General features: G+C 41.6%; 1 protein-coding gene across 5 annotated transcripts in view; it reads right to left on the reverse strand.

Annotated features, from left to right (window-relative positions):
• slc12a5a (solute carrier family 12 member 5a) overlaps window positions 1-23,314 on the reverse strand; it is a 197,454-nt gene that overhangs the window by 12,539 nt on the left and 161,601 nt on the right. For all 5 annotated transcript variants that reach the window (XM_085275021.1, XM_085275018.1, XM_085275017.1 and 2 more), the window contains exons 5-21: window positions 23,166-23,220; window positions 22,077-22,207; window positions 18,520-18,767; window positions 17,873-18,084; window positions 16,906-17,073; window positions 16,520-16,618; window positions 14,009-14,066; window positions 13,751-13,925; window positions 12,760-12,878; window positions 12,350-12,448; window positions 12,130-12,249; window positions 9,672-9,776; window positions 9,159-9,327; window positions 8,502-8,697; window positions 8,149-8,318; window positions 7,822-7,953; window positions 6,558-6,665 (exon numbers count right to left, since the gene is read on the reverse strand). In XM_085275021.1, coding sequence (XP_085131147.1) covers window positions 6,558-6,665; window positions 7,822-7,953; window positions 8,149-8,318; window positions 8,502-8,697; window positions 9,159-9,327; window positions 9,672-9,776; window positions 12,130-12,249; window positions 12,350-12,448; window positions 12,760-12,878; window positions 13,751-13,925; window positions 14,009-14,066; window positions 16,520-16,618; window positions 16,906-17,073; window positions 17,873-18,084; window positions 18,520-18,767; window positions 22,077-22,207; window positions 23,166-23,220 — 2,364 coding nt within the window. The remainder of the gene's footprint in view (window positions 1-6,557; window positions 6,666-7,821; window positions 7,954-8,148; window positions 8,319-8,501; window positions 8,698-9,158; window positions 9,328-9,671; window positions 9,777-12,129; window positions 12,250-12,349; window positions 12,449-12,759; window positions 12,879-13,750; window positions 13,926-14,008; window positions 14,067-16,519; window positions 16,619-16,905; window positions 17,074-17,872; window positions 18,085-18,519; window positions 18,768-22,076; window positions 22,208-23,165; window positions 23,221-23,314) is intronic.

Below are 23,314 nucleotides of genomic sequence, written 5' to 3' on the forward strand. Positions count from 1 at the left end.
AGTATCGTTGCACCCCTAATATATATATATATAAACACCCAGCACGCCCCTGCGGTTTATCCTTCAAGCTCGGGTCCTCTACCAGAGGCCAGGGAGCTTGAGGGTCCTGCGCAGTATCTTAGCTGTTCCCAGGACTGCGCTCTTCTGGACAGAGATCTCCGATGTTGTTCCCGGGATCTGCTGGAGCCACTCGCCTAGCTTGGAAGTCACCGCACCTAGTGCTCCGATTACCACGGGGACCACCGTTACCTTCACCCTCCACATCCTCTCGAGCTCTTCTCTGAGCCCTTGGTAGTTCTCCAGCTTCTCGTGTTCCTTCTTCCTGATATTGCTGTCATTCGGAACCGCTACATCGATCACTACGGCCGTCTTCTTCTGTTTGTCTACCACCACTATGTCCGGTTGGTTAGCCACCACCATTTTGTCCGTCTGTATCTGGAAGTCCCACAGGATCTTAGCTCGGTCATTCTCCACCACCCTTGGGGGCATCTCCCATTTTGACCTCGGGACTTCCAGGTTATACTCGGCACAGATGTTCCTGTACACTATGCCGGCCACTTGGTTATGGCGTTCCATGTATGCCTTGCCTGCTAGCATCTTGCACCCTGCTGTTATGTGCTGGATTGTCTCTGGGGCATCTTTACACAGCCTGCACCTGGGGTCTTGCCTGGTGTGATAGACCCCAGCCTCTATGGATCTTGTGCTCAGAGCTTGTTCTTGTGCTGCCATGATTAGTGCCTCTGTGCTGTCTTTCAGTCCAGCTTTGTCCAGCCACTGGTAGGATTTCTGGATATCAGCCACCTCCTCTATCTGCCGGTGGTACATACCGTGCAGGGGCCTGTCCTTCCATGATGGTTCCTCGTCTCCCTCCTCTTTCTTGGGTTTCTGCTGCCTGAGGTATTCACTGAGCACTCAGTCAGTTGGGGCCATCTTCCCAATGTATTCTTGGATGTTCGTTGTCTCATCCTGGACTGTGGTGCTGACACTCACCAGTCCCCGGCCCCCTTCCTTGCGCTTAGCGTACAGCCTCAGGGTGCTGGATTTGGGGTGAAACCCTCCATGCATGGTAAGGAGCTTTCTTGTCTTTATGTCAGTGGCTTCTATCTCCTCCTTTGGCCAGCCTATTACCCCAGCAGGGTACCTGATCACGGGCAGGGCGTACGTGTTGATGGCCCGGATCTTGTTCTTACCATTCAGCTGACTCCTCAGGACTTGCCTGACCCTCTGCAGGTACTTGGTGGTTGCAGCTTTTCTAGCGGCCTCTTCATGGTTCCCATTCGCCTGCGGGATCCCCAGGTACTTGTAACTGTCCTCTATGTCTGCAATGTTGCCTTCTGGTAGTTCAATCCCCTCAGTTCTGACTACCTTCCCTCTCTTTGTTACCATCCGACTACACTTCTCCAGTCCGAACGACATTCCAATGTCATTGCTGTATAGCCTGGTAGTGTGGATCAGTGAATCGATGTCTCGTTCACTCTTGGCATACAGCTTGATGTCATCCATGTACAGGAGGTGGCTGACAACTGCTCCGTTCCGTAGTCGGTATCCGTAGCCAGTCTTGTTAATGATCTCACTGAGGGGGTTCAGGCCTATGCAGAACAGCAGTGGGGACAGAGCATCTCCTTGGTAGATCCCGCACTTGATGGTGACTTGTGCTATGGGCTTGGAGTTGGCCTCTAGTGTTGTACGCCACATCCCCATTGAGTTCCTGATGAAGGCTCTTAGGGTCCCATTGATCTTGTACAATTCTAGGGATTCCAGTATCCAGCTGTGGGGCATTGAGTCATAGGCCTTCTTGTAATCAATCCAGGCAGTGCACAGGTTGGTCAGTCTGGTCTTGCAGTCTCGGCTGATTGTTCTGTCTACCAGTAGCTGGTGTTTTGCGCCTCTGGTATTCTTGCCAATTCCTTTCTGTGTCCCGCTCATGTATTGACCCATGTGCCTGTTCATCTTAGCCGATATGATGCCTGACAGGAGCTTCCATGTAGTACTGAGGCAGGTTATTGGTCGGTAGTTGGAGGGGACCGGTCCCTTCTTGGGGTCCTTGGGGATCAGGACCGTCCGGCCTTCAGTTAGCCATTCCGGGTGTCTCTCGTTAACTAGCAGCTGGTTCATTTGTGCTGCCAGACGCTCGTGGAGTGCAGTCAGCTTCTTTAGCCAGTAGGCGTGAACCATGTCGGGCCCTGGTGCTGTCCAACTCTTCATACTGGAGACCCTTTCTTGGATATCTGCCACTGTGATGGTTACTGGACCCTGTTCAGGGAGGTCGCTGTGGTCTGCCCTCAGATCCTCTAGCCACTGAGCATTGCCGTTATGGGTTGCATCCTTCTCCCATATGCTCTTCCAGTATTGCTCTGTCTCCAGCCTTGGTGGTGCTGTTCTCTTATTGTTCCCTTGCCAATGAGAGTACACCTTTGCTGGTTCTGTGGAGAACAGCTGGTTTATTCTCCTGCCTTCTATCTCTCTGGTGTACCTCCTCAAGCGGCTGGCCAAGGCTGTGAGTCTTTGCTTGGCAGTTTCCAAGGCCTCAGGTATGGACAGCTTGCTGTATTTCTTAGGGACCTTATTTGTCGCACCTTTCTGCAACTCCGTTAGTTGGCTAACCTCCCTCCGTGCTACTTTGATCTTGCCCTCTAGCCTCCTTCTCCATGGAGGGTACTGCCCCTTGTCGCTGTTCAACTTGTAGCCAAGCATCTCACTGATCACTGCTGCCGTATTGTAGATCAGCTTGTTAGTGTTGGTAATCGTGGTTGTAGGTATTGCCCGTAGTGCTGCATTAACATCATGTAGCAGACCTTCTGAGGGTACTTCACGTAATCTTGGTAACCGGCTACGGGGGATCCAGGTTTCAAGCTTGGCCATGATCCTATTTTTCAGGTCAGTTCCTCTCGCACTCAACGATCCTTCTCCTATCGTACTTGGGGCTATGTACCCAATCTCGGGTGGGGGTGATGATATCGCCCCCCTGACCTGGCGTCCTGACTCCTCCTTGCCGTAGCATTTGTGTTGTACCTCGTCAATCTCTAGCTGTGAGAGCAGTCCCTTCTTTCGAATGTTGGAACACTGAGCTACTAGTTGTTTCGCCGTCATTGTGGATGTTGGGTATCGAAGAATCCATAGGTCCCTCATCCTATTCATGTAGCCCCTTCCGCCAGGGTTACTTGCATAGTAGCATTCCAACAACGCCCTGTTTTCGTCTCTTGCCCACCGATGCCTTCTTGTTCCAGTAGCCCACTTTTCGTCAGGGTGCCCTGGTTCCTCAACACCTGACGCGGACCTTGTTGATCCGGGTGACGTCCGAGCCGGCATGCCTTCATATTTATCTGTCTCGCTCATGTCTGCGGTAGGCTTGCTTAGCATAGGGGGTCTAGCCTTAGGACCCTTACTGGATACAGACGCCCCAGGCAGGAATCGAACTTGCGATCCTCTGTTCCAAATATATATATATATATATATATAAAAACACCCAGCACGCCCCTGCGGGCGGTTTATCCTTCAAGCTCGGGTCCTCTACCAGAGGCCTGGGAGCTTGAGGGTCCTGCGCAGTATCTTAGCTGTTCCCAGGACTGCGCTCTACTGGACAGAGATCTCCGATGTTATTCCCGGGATCTGCTGGAGCCACTCGCCTAGCTTGGGAGTCACCGCACCTAGTGCTCCGATTACCACGGGGACCACCGTTACCTTCACCCTCCACATCCTCTCGAGCTCTTCTCTGAGCCCTTGGTATTTCTCCAGCTTCTCGTGTTCCTTCTTCCTGATATTGCTGTCATTCGGAACCGCTACATCGATCACTACGGCCGTCTGCTTCTGTTTGTCTACCACCACTATGTCCGGTTGGTTAGCCACCACCATTTTGTCCGTCTGTATCTGGAAGTCCCACAGGATCTTAGCTCGGTCATTCTCCACCACCCTTGGGGGCATCTCCCATTTTGACCTCGGGACTTCCAGGTTATACTCGGCACAGATGTTCCTGTACACTATGCCGGCCACTTGGTTATGGCGTTCCATGTATGCCTTGCCTGCTAGCATCTTGCACCCTGCTGTTATGTGCTGGATTGTCTCTGGGGCATCTTTACACAGCCTGCACCTGGGGTCTTGCCTGGTGTGATAGACCCCAGCCTCTATATATTGACGAGGTACAACACAAATGCTACGGCAAGGAGGAGTCAGGACGCCAGGTCAGGGGGGCGATATCATCACCCCCACCCGAGATTGGGTACATAGCCCCAAGTGCGATAGGAGAAGGATCGTTGAGTGCGAGAGGAGCTGACCTGAAATAGGATATATATTAAAAAACAAAAAAAAACACCCAGCACGCCCCTGCGGGCGGTTTATCCTTCAAGCTCGGGTCCTCTACCAGAGGCCTGGGAGCTTGAGGGTCCTGCGCAGTATCTTAGCTGTTCCCAGGACTGCGCTCTTCTGGACAGAGATCTCCGATGTTGTTCCCGGGATCTGCTGGAGCCACTCGCCTAGCTTGGGAGTCACCGCACCTAGTGCTCCGATTACCACGGGGACCACCGTTACCTTCACCCTCCACATCCTCTCGAGCTCTTCTCTGAGCCCTTGGTATTTCTCCAGCTTCTCGTGTTCCTTCTTCCTGATATTGCTGTCATTCGGAACCGCTACATCGATCACTACGGCCGTCTTCTTCTGTTTGTCTACCACCACTATGTCCGGTTGGTTAGCCACCACCATTTTGTCCGTCTGTGTGTATATATATATATATATATATATATATATATACACATACATATATATACACATACATATATGTAGTGTTTTACCACATTATTTAAAAAAAAACATATCAGGAACCTAAAAATCTGAAGTCTGCTGAGATCCTGGCAATAATAATTTATTAAAAACTAAAGAAAAGTGAAGATACAGTTGTGGTCAGACCTTTATTATCCATGATTACTTGGGCCTTTTAATAATTGTTTTGAACTGCTCTTTTTCCATGCTGGAATGATTGTAAAGTCTTTAATTTGGCTGCATACGTTTCAATTTATTTTGGATTTTCTTGAATCCACACAAGGTCAAAAGGGTACATACATGCTCAAACATATACATGCACTCACTTAAATATTTAGTAATGAAAGCTGAAGATTATACAGTGCCAGGGCTTTGTCAAGTTTTTAGCGATCACGATTGACGTTGCTGGCATAAAAAGGATTTCTTTGACACCCGTGGAATTGCCCAATACTCAGAACAATGGGAAAGTCCAAGGATTTCAGTTAAGATCTAAGAAGGAAACTGCACATTTGCACAAGTTAGGAAGGTGTCTTGGAGCCATTTCTAAACAGCTTCAGCTGCTAAGATCAGTTCAAACAATTGTACATAAGAACAAGTTATTTATTTATTTATCACCACTTTGCAACGGTCTGCAAGAAGATCCGCATTGTCACTCTCGCTTAAGAAGAAATTGGGTAGGATGTTCAGGAACAACCTATGGACCACCAAAACTCAAGCCTACCATGAACTGGAAACTGTTGGAACACCAGTGAAATGAATTTTGCATTTTCATGGAGTAAGAGAGTACTGACTGAGAAAGAAGCCCCTGCTCCAAAATCGAAACTTTCAAGCTCAACTGAAATTTGTGCTGCCCACGTGGACAAGCCAATTGTTTTCTGTAGAAAGGTTTTATGGTCACGTGAGACAAAGACTGAGGTATCTGGCCACAACATCAAGAGATGCTGCGTGGCATTTCTTGATATATGCAGATATAGGAGTAAAGGTGAGGCTTTCAAATCTGAGAACACTCTACCAGCTGTCAAGCATGGTGGTGGTAGCATCATGGCTGTTTTACTGTTAGTTGTATTTATATATAGTACAAAAAGGACAGACTAATGAAAAAGGAGAATTCCCTCTAAATTTTTCAACTTCACCTAAAATCAACAGCTAGATGGATGAAACTGGGACAGAATTGTGCATTCCAACAAGACAATTATCCCAAATGCCCAAACTGGTTTTGGAATGAATAACACAGGGTACCTTAACCCTACTGAAACTGTATGGCCTAAAAGACAAGTCCATGCCACGAAACCAACCAGTCTAAATGAACTTTACTAATTCTGCTTACAAGAGTGGTCACATATCCTGCCAAAATTATGCCAAAATTTGCTAAATTACATTTAGTCAAACGCCATTTAGCCATTTATGCCCATGATGAGTGTATGTACACTTGTGTGCACAAATATAATTGCACGGCACATATTACATTTATGGATCAGGGACAATTCAAGTTCAACAAAGGTATTAATGAAACACAGAGATCAATATTTTTCATTTACCATACCAACCTAAGCACCATCATGCTGTCAAACAGCAAAGTTTCTGCTGCGGCTGTGGTCTGATAGAAAGGATAAATATGGTGTCCTACTGCTCAAATTTAACCATAGATATGCTTTTGTCCAGAGGGGCTGGTGTGTCATGTTAAGTCAAGTCAAGTCCAATCACGCCAAGCTGTGCCAAGTCGGCCTGTCAAGTCACGTCAGGTTTATGAGTGCATCTTTGAGCGTGTTTCAAAACAAAACTTGGGCATAAACAAACTTCCTTACCTCTCTCTCACGTTCAGTCTTTGTCAGATTGATCTGTTTAAGCATCTGCGAGCGTTGTTCCATCACCAGGGTCTTCTCGTAAGTGTAGGCTGAGATGTCACTGTCATGCTAAGAAAAAGTAACGTGTGGGTTTATTATGCATATGTTTTCTTACTACAGCAATCCAAATCCAAAACCTGTCCCCATCTCTTCTGACTCATCTTTTGACATTCAGACAGAATGCAATCACCGCTTACTTCTTTTTTCTTAGATAGGAGAAAATTCACCTGTGAAGGGTTAAGGCTGAAGTATACTAGAACAGAACTAGTCCAAGCAAGATGCTGACAATTTTAGACAGCCTTTTCTTGAAGACATTTGTGGTATGGACCCATTGTTGTACACACAAAAAATGACAAATTTGACTCAGGGAAGAATGAAAAAAAGCTTGTGTGAGAAAATTACACTGCTGCCTAGTTTCTCCCCACTGCACACATGGTTAGTCACTTCATATAGTGCACATGAATGCCTAATTGCAGGTTTTGCTTAGGAAATGTTGAAGAAAACCACAGGCTCTCTCTACTGCCATGAAACATTAAAAGTATTATACACTAAATTACAAGCGATAAAATTCTTATTCCTTAATTAAGGGCTTTGGAAAGCCAGACCGACACTCAGCTTTACAGTGTGCTGCTTTTCTAGTAAACACAACCTAGGGAAGGAGGCTTAAGACAATATCCGATCACCTGATATTCATATTTCATGCTGTCCTTTGTGCCATTTACTGGGCTTCTGTAGTGCAACGATCTCAGCAGTCGTGCAGTACCTTTGCCTACCTTTGTGTAGTCTAAAGCAATCAAGCTTTGAGCATTACTGAACATTGTAATGATGTTGCCACCTGAAAGGTACTGAAATTAAAGTACACAATATGAACAAAAGTAATCTCTGCAATTGTTTTCAGTGCCGTTGCCACAGGTGTATAAAATCAGGCACCTAGCCATGCAGTCTACAAACATTTGTGCTTTGTTCCAAAGAGCTCAGTGAATTTGAGTGTGATAATGTAACAGGATGCCAGTGTTGCAACAAGCCATTTTTTTGCAATCCTTGTAGGTGTTCCACAATCACCTGCAAGTGGTGTTAATGCAAAGTGGAAGCATTTAAGAATCACTGCGACTTAGCCACAAAATTAAACTGCGTAAAGTTACAGAACAGGGTCGCTGAGTGCTCAGTACTTCTGTTCATATTGCGTTTGTATAGAAAGCATATATCTTGCTTTGAGTTAACTCACCATTTCTACAACTTCTATCATGGCATCAATACGGAGGTGATAGAGGAATGTGGTCAGGTCCTTTTTCATCTGGATGCTGTTGTCGTCCATCTGGGCCACAGTAAAGATGCGCATCTTGCACTTCCTCCAAACCTGCAGAGCAACAACAAAATATGAGGCATCTCCTCACTCTTCTCATACGTCTGTATGGACATAAAAAAATGTCATTAAGCGTTCATATCATCTGTAAGAAATTTGGTTCTGATAGTGTGAATCCAGATTCTACATTGCCTTTACATGTTTGTGAGTGCACATGGATTTCTTTAAGTAGTAACTATTGCAGGGTACCTTGTGCTGGCGGAGCAGGAAGGGCAGCAGCATCAGCATGCCTCCATCATGGACGATCCACCACACGTCAATGTGACCCTCGGTGAAGCGTTCGCCGTTGGATGGGAAGGCTGAGATGTTCTTTGGGACGAGCAGAGCCAAGTTAGCGACGGTAGTTTCTCTGACCAGCTCTGCAGAACAGGCAGACATGGAAAGATTACGATGTGTTGGTTACACTGCATCTGCATTTTTGTTTTGAATGTTTTCTGATAAACCTAAATGGCTATGGCTGATATCAATCAGTGATTTTATTTTATATATGAGCCCTTGTTTTTGGCAGTATTTTTGTTCTTTTTTCCTTCCTAGTAACCAACCAATGAAGTTCCTCCAGTGCTGATGCTCGTCTCCTTGCTTCCAGTTGCGTGGCCATGAGACCAAGACAGCATTGTGTTTCAGGCCTCCCAGCCCACTGGCCTGGAGCAGATGTGATGTAGCATCACGCAGGTTAGAGGACACAGTCACCTGACAGAAGCCCTTCACCTTCTCTGTCTCCATCAGCTTACGCAGTGCCTAGACAGGCAAGAGGCAAGGCGGAGAAAAGAGCTGTTACCACAACAAGCACCGCTTACTATGAAGGTGGTAACGGTCAGACTTGATGTTTCATTTGATTTAAAAATATATATTTGCAATAACATTTTGGGGTTTATGGGCTCTTCCAGAGTCATATTTTACATTTTCAAATACTTAATTAGCTATATAGAAGAAACAAATATACATTGAAAGCTATATGTAAGTGTTTAACATGATTTTTGATAGATGTGCAGAAAAGTCTGCAGGGAAAATATAATTAAGAGACTGCAATCAACTTGTGGTGACACAATATCGTATAGTTCTGTTTACAGTAGCTTCTGTAACTGGATTTTAGCGACAATAGTGCAGATATTGGTCTGTTGTTGTTGCAATGCATTGTGCTGAAAAGTTTAATAAGTTCCAGTGACTGAAGAGGTACAGGCTGTCATTTACAACATTACCTGCTCTGCACGCTGCGCCTGTTCATAGTTGTTCAAGAACGTGCCCCCTAGAGCTGTCCCAACAATAGTTAGACCTTTGCCTGCCTTCAGCTGGTTGGTCAGTGAAAGCAGACGAGGCTGCTCCACATTTTGCTCTGCATCTGTACTGACCAGCACCAGCAGCTGAGGCCTGAAGAGAAGGGAGATCAGAGAGGAGAGGAAGTGATAAGACGGAGTAGAAAAAAAATAGAAGAGAAATGAAAAGAACAGGAAGAGCTGTGAAAAGACAAATAAAGCCACGGGGAAAGGAAAGGCTGAGATGGCCAAGTAAAAGTCCTTGTTTGGAAGGAGAGAAAGAGAAAAAAAATAGCAAGAAAGGTTGATGTTAATATGAATTTACAAATACTTGATTCTCCGACAGCTGTGACAAGAAGGGTCCTATTACGTGAATAAATGAGAAAGCGCACAGACATGTGGTTAATTCCTACGGTAATTAGAGTCATGGTACAGCAACACAGCATACGTGTGTCATACCTCCAGTTTTTGGTGTGTGGGGGACCTTCCTCCAACCGCATGAGAGCGTAACGTGCAGCACTTAGAGACAGACCCCGTATTCCATCGCCCCATTCTTTCTCCGCACTGTGACACAGGCAAGTGCCAATCAATATTTGTCAGTCAAAACATGAACAACAGTTTTTGCAGCTTCACTGTGAATTTAAGAAGTGACAGTGATACAGACAGCCCACCGAAACAAATCCCCTTTTAGATGACAGTTTGACACAATGCAACATGATCACAAGGAATCACAGCATTTAAATACTCAGAGTGTATAGGTCTATACGATAACACTAGAAACATGGTTGATTAGTTACGGTCTTTCAGTCACAGATATGATCAAATTTCCTTCACTTTTCCATGATGCTACACCTAAGATACAGAACTAAGGCTAAAGTAAGAACAGAACAGCACACCTGCTCTGCTTTAAAAAAGCACTACATGCTAAGAGATCTGCTAAGAAAGAAACAGTAATACGGCAGGAAAGTTAAAAAAACATTGTTAGTGGAAATAAAACCTAAAAAACACCAGTTTCCATTTAAATTACAGACAAAAATTACAACTTGGAAAGAAAGACCATTTTTACTAAGTATGAAAAAACAAAACAGAAACCACCTTATATAAAATACCATCTAAAATAACTACCAGTCAAAAGTTTGGACACACCTTCTCATTTAATGTTTTTTCTTTATTTTCATGACTATTCACATTGTAGATTCTCACTTAAGAAATCAAAACTATGAATGAACACATATGGAATTATATAATTAACAAAAAAGTGTGAAAAGACTCAAAACATGTTTTATATTGTAGATTCTTCAAAATAGCCACCCTTTGCTTTGCACACTCTTGGCATTCTTTCGATGAGCTTCATGAGGTCGTCACCTGAAATGGTTTTCCAACAGTCTTGGAGGACTTCTCAGAGATGCTGAGCACTTGCTGGCCTTTTTGCCTTCACTCTGTGGTCCATCTCATCGCAAACCATCTTGATTGGGTTTAGGTCAGGTGACTGTGGAGGCCAGGCCATCTGGTGCAGCACTCCATCACTCTCCTTTTTGGTCAAATAGCCCTTACACAGCCTGGAGGTGTGTTTGGGGTCATTGTCCTGTTGAAATGATGCTCCAACTAAATGCAAACCGGTCTGGATGGCATGCCGCTGCAGGATGCCGTGGCAGCCATGCTGATTGAGTGTGCCTTCAATTTTGAATAAATCCCCAACAGTGTCACCAGCAAAGCACCCCCACATCATCACACCTCCTCCATGATTCGTGGTGGGAACCATGCATGTAGAGACAATCTGTTCACCTTTTCTGGGTCACACAAAGACACGGCAAGTGGAACCAAAGATTTAAAATTTGGACTCATCAGATGAAAGCAAAGATTTTCACTGATCTAATGTCCATTCCTTGTGTTTCTTGGCCCAGACAAATCTCTTCTGCTTGTTGCTCTTCCTTAGTAATAGCGTTTTCTTAGCAGTTATTGAACAGGTGATGTAGAGATGTGTCTGCTGCTGGAACTGTGTCGCATTTATATGAACTCTAATGAATTTAGAGAGATGAATTTATCCTCAGCAGCAGAGGTGACTCTTGGTCTTCCTCTCCCGGGGCGGTCATCATTTGAGCCAGTTTCACCATAGAGTTTGACAGTTTTTGTGATTGCACTTGGGGACACATTCAAAGTTTTTGTAATTTTCTAGACTGACTGATTTTCAGCTCTTAAAGTCATAATGGACTGTTGTTTCTCTTTACTTAGTTGATTGGTTCTTGCCATAATATCAATTCTAACAATTGTCAAATAGGGCTGTCAGCTGTGTACCAACCAGACTTCTGCACAACACAACTGATGGTCCCAACCCCATTAAGAAGGCAAAAAATTCCACATATGAACCCTGACAAGGCACATCTGTGAAGTGAAAACCATTTCAGGTGACTACATCATGAAGCTCATTGAGAGAAGGCCAAAGGGTTTGCAGCGTTGTCAACAAAGCAAAGGGTGGCTACTTTGAGGAATCTAAAATAAGAGACATAAGACATTTTTTTCTTTGCTACATAATCCCATATATCTTGCTTCATACATTTGATGCCTTCAGTATGTATCTACAATGTAGAAAATAGTAACAATAAAGAAAAAACATTAAATGAGTAGGTGTGCCCAAACGTTTGACTGGTAGTGTACACAGAGAAAGTATTTGTATACATATGATTATTAACTGAACTCAAATCTTGCAAAAAAATTTTGAAGAGGTTTATTGAACAACTTTACCTAGAGTATAAAGTCTGAGGAAGATCACATATAGAATAAAAAACAACTCAACCAATAAAACAAAAATGTTAAGATTTGCTAATTAGACACCTACCATCTGTACTCAAACTCAGTCAGAAAACTAACTGAAAATAAAGTAAACTGAAAAAAACACCTGATACAGAAAACCACTCACCCTGCAAACTCAATATACTTGTAGATGGAACCGGCAATTACCATAGCGACAATGGCGTAGTACCAGGAACAGAGGAACATAAGAGTAAGACACAGGCTCATCCCCAGGAAGGAAAGAGTCCTATAGAGTGGAATGCAGAGGCAGACAGAAACATGCAATATAAAACGTTTGTGAATCTTGAAATTCAGCTGTTCCTTCACTTTGCTGTTGGTGAACTGACCAGTGGTAGAACTTGAACCGTGGTCTCCAGTTTGGTGTCCTCAGCAGTGTCTGGAGTGCACATGCCAGATTCACAAACATGTAGCACATCAGGAAGAACCTGCAGGAAACACATATGAACAGGATATAACAAACCTCTTCTTACTTACTCTAACAATATAAGAAAGAGCTCACTCATTGAAATCCAGAAGGGCTGTTATGTTAACATCTATGACATTCACTTGTATTTATGACTGCATTACCAAAGCAGAAAAGTGGTCTACCCCTCTGAGACCATAAAATTTGGTATTTGCATTGTTTAAGTAATAACAGGGGACCAGCTGCTCTGAAATCCCCCACGGTTTTATTCCCCTTAATCTATTTATTTTTTCAAATGGCAAGAAATTAAAGGATTTTTTTCCCAAGTCTTACATGGAGAGGATGGGAGCGACTGCATCCAGGGAGGCAATGAGGATCCCACTCTCGCAGATACAAGCCGTCAGCAGGAGGGACCATGTGGGTTCTCCGTTGGCCTTCCCGTGGCCAAAGATCTACAATGCCGGCACAGAAAACATGTTTACACCACTTCTATTTTAGGAGTATGTCTGCATAAACATCTTCCTCTACCTTTTTAATTCTAGTCAAGTCATTACATGTATATGTTGACTGTATGTAATAAATACAAAACAGATTCTATGAAAGCAGAGGATGTAATAGTGGTGATGACACCTATGCATTTATGCTTTGAAGCCTCACAGTTAGCATCTTGGCCTTCTTGCTTTTTTCTATTTTGAGGAGAAGAACATATTAGGTTCTCTATTTGGATTTAATATTGAAACGACTTTATTGGTACTAATGTCATTATTGATTCAATTTACTCTGATTACTTTCCTTACTGATTCATTATCAATTTTCTATGTGAAAATTGGTGTATAATACAATTGTTTTACTGCACGTCTCTGAATATAACATTGATAAAAGTAAGTTAACTGTTGAGACTTTGATTAAAATAGATTTAATACTTTTTGTGATGGTTCTTCTCAGCTCAAATCCATCCCCAAGAATGCACACTCACAAATTAGCAAACTATCAATCACTAATGTGTCCAAAGAGACCTCGATTTATTATATTTTGTACTGTAAATAAAATAATAATTTACAAAATGAACAAGATTGTGTAGTGAAGAAGAACTGAAACTAATAACTGAATACATAAAATCATTAGGATATTGTTTTCTGAGCTAAATCAAGTAAGAAACAGAGTAACTTTCTCATACTTCCATACAATTTCGTTTCTTTTTTTGACCCAGGGGAGTCACCACCTATTGGCCATTATAAAGAATGCACTTTAAAGCCCCTTGCCCATTGGTTTCACTATGTCCACTTCTTCTATGAAGTCTGCTGTAAGAAGAAAACAGACTGACCCGAAGAGCGGGCACAATGCCATCCTTGGCAATGGCCTGCATGAGACGAGGCGCTCCCGTCAGGCTCTGGAGGCCTGCTCCACAGGTGGAGAAGAAAGAGCCAATCACAATCACCCATGGTGATGGCCAAGCCAATGTGCCAATCACTAAGTTCCCATGGACGCCCTCTCCGAACCTAAACACGATTAACCAAGTGGTCAGTCTCAGACTTATTGTTGTATTTAGGGATGATTTTTATTCAATCAAGGATAGACTTACTTGTCCCTGAGGACCACACCCTCAATGCAGGCACCAAACAGAACCACACTGGACATGTCTGAGCAAATATGGTTCAAGAAAGTAAAGTCATTTCATAACGATATAAATAAATGGTAAATATTCAACACTTTTTAGTGAGCCTTGGTTTAGTGATTATAAGAATTATAAACCGTTCCATCTGAAGATGCACTTAATTATCTGATAAACCAATTAAGTGCATTTGCTGAGGAAAGACGTCAATCGTTTTTGTGTAGTAAATCTCTGAGATAAGATGCATATTACATTGCATGTAATATGTCTTGGTTTCATTAACTGGTAAGTGCATAGGCAGCTCAATGATGTGATTAGAGATCCTAATCAGATCCTAATCAGATCAGCCATTCCATTATAGCTGCTTCAGACTACACGGTATAGGCTGCCTTATATGTTAAAGCACATAAATGGCAGACATGTGCTCAAGAATTTTGTACAAAGAGAAAAAAACTTAAAGCATTCATTGAAATATTAACAAGGTTTCACATGACAAAATAGCTCAAACTCTAATACCAAATTATAATACCAATATTATTCAGAAGCCAGCTGCCATGATTTAAACAAAGATAGGAAATGTGTTCTCATGAATGGTAGATTCATATTTTGGACTACTTGAGGGCATTAGACTGGTATCACAGAAGTTATGGCCTTTTCAAATTTAAAATGCTGACCTTTAATTATGAGGCTTCTTGCAGGCCAGTGAGTGCGTTTGTGCAGACACGTTAGTTAAAATCTAAAATTTGTAAACTTGACCTTTTCTTACAGTGTCCTTTATGAACTGATCCGTTTTAAATACCACTACAAATTCATTATCCCAAGTTTGATCACAACAAGGCCAGACATAAAATATAGGTACAGTGAGGAAATAATTATTCAGTCCCCTGCTGAATTTGAGAGGGTCCTCATTTACAAAGAAATGATAATTCTCTAATTTTATGGTAGTTTCATTTTAATGGAGAGAAACCTTAAAATTAAATATTGAAAAAAAACCCAATCATTACATATTTGTGTGTCAGTATTTGTTTAAGTATTGTACATGTGGCACACAGATTATAATCAATCACTAAATAAGTGTAACTTGCAACACCATTTCACAGAGTCTTACGTCCCACTACCATGGGTATGAGCTAAGAGTATTCAAAGGATGTCAGAGACAAGACTAGACCTGCACACGGCTGGAATTGGCTTCAAGACCACCAACAAGAAGCCTGGTGAGAAGGTAATAGCTGTGATTATTCATGTAAGATTTTGCCTCGTGGGGGTTAGGATGATCATGTGAAAGATGGTGGATCAGCCCAAAACTACACAGGAAGAACTTGTTAATGATCTGAAGGCGATTGGGACTAGTGTCACCAAGAACGCCATTGGTAACACACTACGCTGTAATGGACTAAAGTCTTGCTGTCTCCCTGTTTAAGATGACACATTTATGGGACCATCTGATGTTTTCCAGTGAACTCAGAAAAGACTTGGAGAAGGTGTCTTGGTCAGAAGAAATCAAAATCAAGCTCTTTGGGATCAACTCGATCCTTCCTGTTTGGTGCAAGAGAAATGCTGAATAAACCATTTCACCAGTCAACATGAAGGTGGAAGCATTATGCTTTGAGGCACTGTTTTTGCTGATGGTACAGGATAACTTGACTGGATTGTGGGGCCAATGGGCGGTAAAATGTTGGACAAGAGCCTCTTTTCTTCAGCCACAACACTAAAGATGGGTTGTGGATGGGTCAGCTACCATGATAATGACCCAAAACATACTGCCAAGGCAACAAAGAAGTGGTTAAAGAAGAAGCACATTAAGGTCACTGAATGACCTAGTGCAGGTGTCTGCAACTTTCAACATTAGAAGAGCCATTTTAGCTCCTCCTACCAGACAATGGGAGAAAGAGAGCAGCACAACCGGAAGATGGGCAGATGATGGTTGTAATTGGGAGAGAATCAATTAATAAACCGGTATATGTGTAACTCTAATCCTAGCCCATGGCTCATGAACCACATTTTGCAGCTAAAGAGCCACATATGGGTTGCGAACCACAGGTTGCTGACCTGTGGTCTAGCTAGTCTCCAGAACTCAATCCTATACAGAATCTTTGGAGGGAGCTGGAGTTTCGAATTATTAAGTAACAGCCAAGACAATGGCAAATTCCTCCTTAGGTGTACAAACTGGGTGACCAGCTACATCAAACTGACAATGGTTTCTCTGCCAAGTGCTAAGTCATACTTTGTTTGGGGGTAAAGATACTTTTTCATTTAATGACATTCAAATGAAGTCAGAATTTTATGTATCGTTTTTTCTTCTGGAGTTTTGGTTGATATTCTATCTTTCTCCGTTAAAGGGACACTATCATAAAAACTCTCCATTTCTTTATAGGTGAGAAAACGTATAAATTGAAGGGGATCAAACAATTATTTTCCCCACTGTATATGCAGTGGTGTGTGTGCATAACAACTGCCGTCACGGCAGTTGTTAAAGGATACAGACAGTAGAGGTGGTGGTGATGGCTGCAATTGTTCCAATGGGGATTGACTTCTGTGCATCACGCAGGTCTCCAGAACGGTTGGATCCAGCCATGATCCCTGGAGAGACAGTGAAGTGACAGTTGTTACCAAGATCAGAGATTTGTGCACATACTGTAGAAACACGTGTGCTACAAACAGCAGAATGTAGTAATTTCAGCTAAACTCACTCAAGCTGAATAAATATAAATGTCTGACATTGAGAACAACACCAGGGATGCCATTTCTCAGATGGTTAACAAAAGAATCACTCAGCAGCACACTGATAAGTAAACAAATTAATAAATGTGTCAATGATGAACAACAATAAGAAAAAACTAAGTGGACAGAACAGTTTATGCTTTCACCTGTCACAGACGGGAAGTAAATGCCAACCAGCAATGTGAAAAAGCTGGTGATGTCGGCTAACACGTAGCGGTTAGCGTTGGTTAGAGGATCGTCCTGGTCTTCCACTGACTCCATCTTATCCCTGGAAATGAGGTCCCCTTTCTCATAGTAGTTTCCAAACAGGTTGTCTGGATTGGCATTGAAGAAACATAGAGAGGACTAGAATTAAAATATTCATGCAGACAGAACCTGAAAATAGGTGTTTTTAATCCTTCCATGTTAGCCAAATATTCAATTGGTGACTGAACTCCATGACTAATTAACAAATTTACTTTATTCTTCAGCCATTCAAAATTGAGTTAGTCACTATTTACAATTTCTAATTAGTTTATTAAAATCAGTAAAAAAAAAAGATGCTTTCAGAAAACAGAAACATGAATTACTTTGCTTGAGTAGGTGGATTTGGGAGGTTTTTATCTCCCCCTAAAAATGGGAGATAAAATATGATATGTTTTATCTCTAAAAAATAAAGTCAAAAAATTAAAGTGACTTTTAAGTGTGACTCCTTAATTCAGAGTTTACTGTTACACCAGGGTAAAACAAGATTTGCCTAGCTGTGGTTTTTCTTAGGGTTTCAGGAAGCCCAAGGCTAAGAAATAAGTTTGCTCTACTTTGTCTTTGTAACACTAAATCACCATTTTTAACATTTATTAAAAAGATCTGAAAGCAAATATCTAGAAAAATGAATCAACTTTTTAAGTTCTTTTTACAACATTTAAAGCTGCTCGTACTGGAGTGTTTCTTGATGGACACTCCAGTACTATAACAACAGATCAATGGGAAAAACAGGACATTCAGACCTAAGAAAGTATTTTATCGTAAACATTTCATTTAAAAAAAAAGAAATCTAGAAAAGAACGCCAATGAATTGTCAGTGACTCAGCAGTATAGAAAGATGATAATTGGATCCAAAACGAATGAACCAACCTGCCAAGATTCCACTAGTGACCCCAGGGATGCCCTGGATCTCAGTCACATTGTTGGCAACAAAGTATTTGTCACAGGTAGCGTTGAGAAAAGGTGAATCACAGAACATCTGCCACAGCTGGGTTGTGACTGTCCCATTAGCTGTCTCAATGGTCTTGGCACAAACATCAAAGGACTTCCACACCAAAGTGCGATTCCCCAAAACACACACCCTAGAGGAATAGAAAAGCACACAATTTTGAAATACTGCTGCTGTAGCGACTTTTGTGCATGCGTGTTTGATGTAAACAATTTATTTGGACTTTTTTCTTCTTTAAATTAATTGTATAGTTAAACAATATCTGTTGTTTTAAATTGTTTTCTGACATCTATTGACACCTAGGTTAAAACAATGATGGGTATCACATTATAACACTTAGTTTTCAGGTAAATTCATCTAATTTTTAAATATGTAAAATAAAAAATAAGGCAAATTAGTGCTGGTGCCTTTGTACCACTGATATAATAATGGCATGTTCTCCAAACCTAGCATGTAATTATGTGTTGCTTTTTCTAAAACAGCATGTAGATAAGATGTGTGTTAGTCTGGGCTTTTGTTACCATTTCAGCTTATATAATATTGGATTATCTTGGCTCTAACTGCTTACGGGAATACAGGTGGATCCATGGCGGTCTTGATGACTCCGGCGTAGACAGCCAAGATGGAGAGAATGACGCATGCCAGAAACACGAGTGCCAGCTTGTTAACATATTTTACGCCAACGAACACCACTGTGGCCATGGAGGTCAACAGGATGGTCCCGTACACGCGCATGTTGTTAAGCAGGGCGGCCTCGGCCTCAGCACCCTCTAGGCCCTCCAGGGGAAATATGGCTGCTTTGGGCACAATGTAGATCTGCAGAGGAAAGGAGCTTATTTATTTATCTTTGACTTTATGTATCCAGGGAAATCAGCAGTACTTTTATCTTAAAAAAAAAATCCAGAAAATATCATTGCTGCTCAAGGACATCTTAGTGGTACATGTTTTGGAAGTGCGACTTTCACTCCTCACCTTCTATGGCCTGTCTGGGGATTTAAACTGGCAGTTTTCAGGTTACAAACCTGCCTCTCTACCTCACTGTTTGCTGCTAAATGGAAAAGAAAGATGTATATATATATTTTTTTAATTTAATGTATCATTTTTTCTGTGTCATGTCAAGTGTACAGCACTTTGTTTTCTCCTGGTAGTTGTCTGAAAGTGCTATATAAATAAATTGCTTGCTTGCTTGGATATAATAAAAAAGGTGAGAAAGGCAATGAGGGATGAGATGAGTAAAAGAGGACAACTCTGTGAAGTGTGAATATATGCGATGTCACATTAAAAGTCCTCTAATGGAGCTTGAAGCACCAACTCGTACTACTGGCTGCTATTTTAATTCTTAACTAAACAACTCAAGCATGGTATTAATATTAAACATTAACTGCCATTATTACACTTTTACTACGGGTCAGTCTAAGAATAGTCAGAAGATAGATGGTAAACCCCTAATTAGACCGTCACTATCTGTCATCAGGTTTAGATGATTCATTGCAAGGCTGTTACATAAGTGTGGAAATTTGTGTCTTTTTTCTCTCAGCCTGAACACTCTTTATCACTATGAAGAGCAACAAGAGAACAAGCAGTGAGTTGTGGTTTCGGTCATTTGGCTGAATGCTAAGAACAGCACATCACTAGGCAAACAAATCGTAGCTTCACGGTGAACTCTTCATGGTTCCTAAAATAGCAGCATCAGTTTGTGTTCCTGACTTGGGTGGAAGGATGAAACATATTCAAATCAGTCTTCCTCGAGATCCGCTCCTTACAATTCTGCAAGGATTGTTATTTTACAATGGAAACTAAGCCAGCTTTGACCCAGAAGACAGAATTAACCTCCAGACACGATCAAACTCCATATCCATTAGAGGCATCCAGAATAATATTATTAACAATAAAAAATGACAGTTGATAACAGTGGACCAAAGTGATGAGAGCTGTTTCAAGGAATGATCCTGTTACTCAGGCAGTGTCTTCATCCCTTATAATGCAGTATTTGCATAATTACCCAATATCCCATGCAACATGGAGGCATTGCAGTGGAAGAAGTGTGGAGTGAAAGGCAGAGGAGGAGAACGAGAAACAGGAGGAGAGAAGCGAAAGATTGAGATGAAAGATCGCGCCATTTCAAAAACTAATCAGAATTCACATTGAAGAGCACATACTGCGAGAAGAAAATAGCTTCAAAGCAAAGTGATGATGAAAATCATCCAAAGGAGAAGAACATGCAAATACTCTGCTTTGTATTCGTTAGAAGCGTAACATTTTTTTTTGTTTCACTTTGCACTGATTGGATTTCAGGAATATCAGAAGTTTCATTGATGTGGGTCTGACCAGTTGGAATAAACAACCCCCCCCCCCCCCCTCCCAAATTTCAATGAATATACTTAAATTAAGGATTTTATGGTTTCTTTTTTTTTAATTTTATTTATACTAGACTTGTTGTACTCTCTAATAACTATTCCCCTCTTTAGAAAAATTTAGTCAGCCAGAGGTTTGCAGGCAGGATTAAAAACGAGGGATCATATTCCTTCTGCTGAACAACAAAAATAGTAACAAGCATGGATGAGATTAACAAGCAATACAGGTCATTGTAGCTACAGGAGTAAATCTATCAAATCATTTTTTTAATATATATTTAAAGTGGAGATATTATGCTATTATGAAGGCAGATAACGATACTAACTGTGGCCAAAGTCAAACACCAAGTCAGCCAGAAAGATAAACAAGGATTATTTTGAACTGTAAATCATACAAAGCTACTCTGCGAGAGTCCAGGAATACACACTTTGATCTGGAAATGCACATAATAGGACACCTTCAGAGGAGGAATTTGACATTTGGAGAAATACACAGTTGTTAGAGTTGGACAAGAAGACTGACACACACTTAATATGAAGATTGGAAAAGGGTAAAACAAACTCACTCTAAAATGAACAAACAAGCAAAAAAAAGAAGCTTATATTACAACACTGAACAATCACGTGAAAACAAAATTGTAAATTAGTACTGGAAAATGTTTGTTGTTACCTGGTTAAAACAAAGAACAGAAAGAAAAGATTAGCCACATTCCCTGCACACATTAGTGATTAATGTTTAAATACCTCTGGGCTAGAGGTTTTGTTTGGCTCCTTGCCTTTAACCATTGAAACGTTTCCAATGTTGGCTTCAAATCTGCTCGGACCAGAACAACATGGTGCAAAAATCGTTTATATATTACCACTATAATTGAATCTAAAGGGTAATATTTTGCCACTGGAGCACAACAAAGTTCCCCTCAGAGTTGCGGGTCTGACAGTGTTATCACCTTGGTAAAAATTGTCAAAATGTGATGTTGGAGGGTTTACTGCAGGGAAGAAAAAGCTGTGATTTGAGTGGTCATCGTCTACTAACCTGGCAGCTCACATCGTTTTTCTTTTAGGTCATCGTGGTCTTGTGACATCACGGATGAATAAGCTTGAAATGGATGTCATTTCAAATAGACAGGATATTAGACGCTTTTCTCTCTCACTCACATAGAAGTGAACTCAAAAAATAAATAAATAAATCAATGTGGCAGCTGTTTGGGATGTATTAAAAACGTCCAAAAACGAGCATTTAACCAGAATCAGTTCCAGAATAAATAAGTGGTTCAAAACAGGCAGTTCACCTGAGGAGAAGTGCATCACAATATGATTCATAAGACCATCTAAGACTTGGTGATTGCTGATTGGTTGAGCCATGATGGGGTGAGTCAACTTTTAAATGGTCCTTCCACACTCCAGGCTGGATGTTTGACACTAGCAGATAAGCTGTTTTCACACATGCGTTTCATTTCTAAACATTGGTGAATAGCAGAAAGAGGTGAAGCTGTTACAAGACAGAGACCTGAACAACGTGGACAGGACTTTATTATTATTATTATTATTATTATTATTATTATTATTATTATTATTATTATTATTGTTGTTGTTGTTGTTCTTTAACCACTTGCATGGTCTGAGGGTACAAATGCCATAATATTAATTATGGCATTAAATACTAATAAACTATGCTACACTAATGAAATGAAAAGAAAGTTAACATGTTACTGCCTGGTGATGACATTAACAAAGTCAGAGAGAGTGAACACAAAGAGGGCTTCATTCTCACCAAGAGGAGCTCAATAGCTCCGAGGATGTACATGGCTCCAGCGTACGTGGTCCCCAGGTAGAAACAGATTCCGACCGCTCCCCCAAACTCAGGGCCCAGTGAACGGGAGATCATGTAGTAGGAGCCTCCAGCTACACGAACAGCACAAAATCACTCTGAAGTACTCATTTAATGGGTAACTTTGTCTGTGAGAAGACTAAACGATGACATCTCATGCTGAACCATACATATATTTTTGTATCTGTTAATTAGTTTTGACATTAGCATGTCACCATGGTGAGTGCAGACATTCACTTCAATTTTGTCTCTTTTAACGACTAACATTTTACACAATCAAATAAAAGAAACTTGACAACAAAGAACAAGAGAGATGTTTAAAAAACTGTCCACTGTGTACACCAGTGAATATCCAGCAGATTTCTTTAAAATTAAAAAACGATTTCCATACATTAATGATAGAAAATAGTTTTTTCTGTAATGCTTTTTTATTTTGGTAGACTGCTTTCTGACAGTTGTAATTTTTGCTGAATTTGCTAGAAAAGGTTTTCTTGTTATTGCATCTTATCACACTGTTATACACAAATGCACAAGCAGTGTGCAAATAAATGAACTGAACATAAATAAATAGACCTTAATCAGCACTTTGGAGCAGCACAAGGGTTGGGACTGATTATAACAGAGACAGTTATAATTGGCATACACTTCCACACTTCTCTACAAGCCTGTAATTTGCTCTGACCCCTGCTGCATGCACACCAACTGGTAAGATGCAGGCCATCATTACTATGTAAACTCGCTTATAAAATGTAGCTAGCCTGCATATGCACGTTCATGTGTCTGTGTTCAGATACAAACTTGCCGATGCAGATCTTCATGACAAGCATTTGGCTGATGCTTTATTTTGTGTAAATAATGTTGCGTGACAAGGAGCTAAAGTGCACAAGATCCCAGACTAAAGCTTTTAATGTTTCTGGAGATATCAAGCTGCGCTGGGTGTACTGTGCCAAAAGCAATCAGCGAAAAGAGAAATTTAGAAGCGGACAGACTCAAACAGCGATGACTGTGTGGTGCCAGCGTCTGCTCACCCACCTGGCACTACTCCATTGGTAGCGATGGCACTCATAGAGATGGCAGTCAGCATGGTCTACACAGAGAAGGACAGAGGAGCAGGAAAAGAAGAAATTAGATCAAATTTGCAAATTACGCACACAAGTTTTTGATCTTTTCAACTGTGAAGA

Source organism: Mchenga conophoros, linkage group LG5 (genome assembly GCF_057382185.1).
Source record: "Mchenga conophoros isolate Kocher_MC1m ecotype Shallow Benthic linkage group LG5, M_conophoros_male_GT1.1, whole genome shotgun sequence".
Lineage (NCBI taxonomy): Eukaryota > Metazoa > Chordata > Actinopteri > Cichliformes > Cichlidae > Mchenga > Mchenga conophoros.